The sequence below is a fragment of the Abramis brama genome (genome assembly GCF_963993115.1).
Source record: "Abramis brama genome assembly, chromosome: 24".
Taxonomy (NCBI): Eukaryota; Metazoa; Chordata; class Actinopteri; order Cypriniformes; family Leuciscidae; genus Abramis; species Abramis brama.
Window position 1 is genome coordinate 25,519,501 of NC_139986.1, and position 4,862 is coordinate 25,524,362.

General features: G+C 38.5%; 1 protein-coding gene across 1 annotated transcript in view; it reads left to right on the forward strand.

The window, feature by feature from the left end:
- The window catches only part of LOC311075141 (uncharacterized protein), a 6,763-nt gene extending 3,596 nt beyond the window's left edge, over positions 1–3,167 (forward strand). The window contains exon 15 of the mRNA XM_084102317.1: positions 2,060–3,167. Within this exon, the coding sequence (XP_083958443.1) occupies positions 2,060–2,403 (344 nt within the window). The 3' untranslated portion in view covers positions 2,404–3,167. The remainder of the gene's footprint in view (positions 1–2,059) is intronic.
- The last annotated feature ends 1,695 nt before the right edge of the window (positions 3,168–4,862 follow it).

A 4,862-nucleotide genomic window follows, 5' to 3' on the forward strand; every position in this document is an offset into this window, starting at 1 on the left:
GGCTTTAAACGATACCAGACGATGAATAAGGGTCTTATCTAGCGAAACGATCGGTCATTTCCAAAATAAATAAAAAAGTTTAAGTTTTATAAGCACAAATGTTCGCCTTGCTCTGTTCTGTGATGTGCGTTCGTGACGTCACGTATTACGCAATTACGTTGAAAAGGTCACGCTTGAAAAATTTCTGTCCTGAAGAAAATGTTCTTTTTGGCTTTTTAATATTAAAACACCGAGGATACGCACACGAAATGGGCATTTTAAACGATAAACTGACACAAATACATTTGAAAATGTGTATATGGTCCTCCTTCCGCACATTCGTAAACACGTCAAGCGTGACCTTTTCAACGTAATTGCGTATTACGTGACGTCTTCAACGCGCATCACAGAACAGAGCAAGGCGAGCGTTTGTGCTTATAAAACTTAAACTTTTTTATTTATTTTGGAAATGACCGATCGTTTCGCTAGATAAGACCCTTATTCATCGTCTGGTATCGTTTAAAGCCCTTTGAAGCTGCACTTAAACTGTCATTTGGACCTTCTACCGTTTGGGTCCCAATAGAATCCATTACATGGGGGGAAATCCTGGAATGTTTTCATCAAAAACCTTAATTTCTTTGCGACTGAAGAAAGAAAGACATGGACATCTTGGATGACATGGGGGTGAGTAAATTATCAGCAAAAGTTTTTTTGAAAGTGAACTTCTCCTTTAAGTAAAAGTACAGAGGTACTCAAGTTTTCAAGGCGGAGCGTTTTGACCAATCAGATGAAAGGGGCGTTTCAGCACCGCCCACGTGTGCAAATTAAATATCGAACCCATAAACCGATTTGTAAACCACAAACGAAAAATCGAGCCAAAATCTCACTTTTTGTTTTTTAAACTAAACTAAAAGACGAATAAACGAGCTGGTTTTCATTTCTCGTTATTCCATTCCAAACAGGAAATGAAATGATCAAAAAGTACACGGACCGTCCCCACAAGAATAACTGATTAAAAACATACTACATAAGAAAATGTAAGTTTAGACCAGGGGTCTCTTTGTCTTTTGTTTTTGATTAACATTAATGACACAGACGGCAACAGGAATATTAGACTGCTGTGCTGTCACTTTAAGGCTGAATGCACAAATCTAACATACTGAAACACATCTGATTTTCTACCAACTGAAACTCAAACTAACCTTTCAGCTGTGCTGCCATTCTCAATTACAGAAGAATAGGATGCAGGAGATGAGTTCAACACTCTTACTTCAGAAATAAAAACAAATGAAAATGAAACACAAATTTAATGTTTATTTAAAGTCATTTTTGCTTATTCGCATGGTTGAAGTGGATCAGTGAAGGTCAGCAGCAGAGATACTGGTAAATAAAGTCAGATTAACCCTTTCACACGTAAGTTTAAAATGTTCTTGCTGACACCTCAGCGTGAATTTTTTTAAGGCGACCGTTATTTGAAAACGTATTTCAAAGACTGCATCCTTCTATTCCTTTATCACAGCGATGCACTGAACGTTCTAATCACACCGATGTGATCGTATGTGTCAAAGAGTATACATAAAGTATATTTGTATTTTTAACATTTAATTATCATATGTTTGCATAATATTCTGAGTTTGCATTATACTGTTTTTTTATTCATTTTGAAGAATACTGAATCTGAATCTGAGTTTTTTTGCAAGTGAGATGAGTAAATGTCTGCTCAATGCCTCTGCACTTCCAATTTCTCTCAACATGGGGACAGGAGAATAAATGGGAAATTACTTATTTGAAAAAGTAACACATGTTGTTGTAAATTTAAAAGTAATGCATTACTTGAAAAAAGTAATCCGATTTTATAACTCGCATTATGTGTAGTACGTTACCCCCCCAACACTGTTCATGCATGGTTCAAGTAAAGATGTACTGCCTAGTACCTATCTGGAAAGAAACATTGGTGTATGAGTTTGCTTGTTTTGGTGAAGAGGTGACTTATGGCACCACTGCAGCTGCATTTAATTTTGTGATTTAGTTCAAAGTAAAGTACATGTCCTGATTCAGTGCTTGTGTGTCAATATTGCAGTGGCAAGAGAGAGCGGTGATCAAAACACAGGACCAACAAGAGAAGAGAATACTGCCACTGAGCAAGAATTTTTGGGCCCAGCTGTGTCATCACTGGTTTTGCAAAGAGAACACACATCAGTAAATGCAATAATGCAAGAAAGGAGACAAGAGAGTGTTGCCACAGAGCAAGTGGGATCCTCCTCAACTATGCAATCACAGGTACAACAAAGTGAAAGAACAACACAAACAGTCTCATCACTACCCGAAGAAGATACAACACAAACACCAGAGAGATCTAGAGACCGAATGCAGAGAACTCAAAGGATACAGGAACAGAAAGAGAAAATGTGCTCAGTTTTGTAGTGGTTAATTGACCATGTTTTCAGTCATTCTAAATTTTTGTAAAATCCTAAATGGACCCTTTTCACGTGATGACGCGTTTTAACTGCCATCTGCATTGTAAATCCTGATAAGTTTTTCATATTAATTTTTTTACATCAGTTATATTAAATAACACTTTACTTTGTATTATATTAACTTTACATTGAATTACAAAATACTAGTTAACTAGTTAAATGAGGGCGTTTCTGATACTGTGGCTGTGGGAGTGATGTCAAATTGAAATTGATATCTTTCTCTTTTGTGACTGCTACCATCAATATTTCTGTGGATTTTTTCTTTTGCTATTTGAGGAAATTGGAACACAATTTATTTTTTATAAAAGGTAGGGGATGATGCCCCTTCCAGCCAGAATACACCTATAGACAGTAAAAGAAATGGACACAGTGACCCCATTGGATTCAACGGAGAAAAGTGAAGTCAATTAGAAGCACTCACTTCCTGATGGCTGAGCGTACTGCGCAGACTCAAACTGAGCTTGACGACGTAGATGTGACGTGAGCAACCCGTCTGTCTTCTAGTAGCTGTGCCAAAGAAATCTGAATCATTCCCTTCCGAAACTTGCAGAGACGGAGAGCGTGAGTAGGAGGTGTCCATGAGCTAGGAGCAACTTTTGCTAAGTTTTCTGATTAATTATTTATATATATATATTCTGTATTAATGAATATATTTGCGTGTTCTTACTGCTTGTATCGTAAAGATTTAATAAAGATTTTTTTTAAAAACGTGATGTATTGTTCTCTTTTAAAATGTTTGATTTTAAAACTCTGATATCATGTTTTTATGTGTAGCCTATACATTATGAGCAAATTTTCCCAAACTTTCTGACAGAGTGATCTCTATGTCATTTTATAAAAATATATATATAAACATATGTATGTATTAAAGTAAAAAATGATTGATAAACACTTATTTGGAATGGAATTAAATAACAATTAAATAACAACTTTGGGTGTCTTGTTCATTATATTTATAAGTTACATCCAGTTTATTAGCAACACCGTACACAAGCGTGAATCCCGCGATATCAGCATAGACAGTAAAAGAAATGGACACAGCGACCCCATTGGATTCAACAGAGAAAAGTGAAGTCAATTAGAAGCACTCACTTCCTGATGGCTGAGCGTACTGCGCAGACTCAAACTGAGCTTGACGACGTAGATGTGACGTGAGCAACCCGTCTGTCTTCTAGTAGCTGTGCCAAAGAAATCTGAATCATTCCCTTCCGAAACTTGCAGAGACGGAGAGCGTGAGTAGGAGGTGTCCATGAGCTAGGAGCAACTTTTGCTAAGTTTTCTGATTACTTATTTAGTCATTTTGCCTCCACGTCCCCCTGATTGCCCGCGAGCTTCTCCTCCTGTCCATACGGTAATCTCTACTGTGCGACAGAGAGTCGTGTGGTTATGATGCAATCATTAGTCTATTTTTACAAAAACTGCTTCTACGGTGCCATAACGTAAGATACAAGGTAATGGAGCCTTTTATACATTTTCGTGTTTCTTTAGAAATAAATAATGGACAAATGGAGTCTTTAAACGCCTCAGATGTAAAGTTATTCGCTGTCAAAGTGACGCCAAAATGAATGGGAGTCAATGGCATGCTAACAGCAGGTGATGGTCCGCTAGCCAATGGCGGCGCCCGGGGAAACTTCAGTGTTTTCCAAAACATTGGCCCCCTGGATATCAGTCTTTGATCTCACAGGTGTCTGATCCACTGTGAGAAGAGAGAAGTTCAGAGAACTGTCCGTCTTGCTTGCACTTTTTTTACTCCTCCTCTCACTGCAGCCGCATACTCTCATATACATTTCAGGCGAGGCCTATTTTAACGTGTGGCGGCGTGTGACGTTAACTTATTGCCTGACGGCACTTATTTAAAGGGATGGTTCGGAGTAAAATCAACCTAGACCTCAACCTAGATCACAGTTGTCAAACTCAGTTCCTGGAGGACCACAGCCCTACAGAGTTTTGTTCCAACCCTGCTTCAACACACACACACACACACCTGCAGTTTTCAAATAAGCCTGAAGCCTTAGCTTCAACCCTTAAACAAACCTGATCAGCTAATCAAGTTTAGCTGATCAGGTTTGTTTAATTAGGGTTGAAGCTAAACTCTGCAGGGCTGTGGCCCTCCAGGAACTGAGTTTGACACCCCTGACCTAGATCAATGACCTCGAGCCAAACACCCCTACAGAAGCCTTTTTCCCCTTGGTTGAACATTATTAAAGTTAGAGCTTATTTAGAGTGCATGTGCTAATGGATGCTAGGCTGCATCTCGTAAATTACCCCACTAATAATGCCCAGAATGGTACCAAACTTATGTGCTAACTTATGTCAGAGAATGTCTAATAAGGGGAGAAGTTCCACTCCCAGTAAACTTCCGGCTTCTGAACTGGTTGCAGTTCCACTCTTGTTCCATATGAGGGC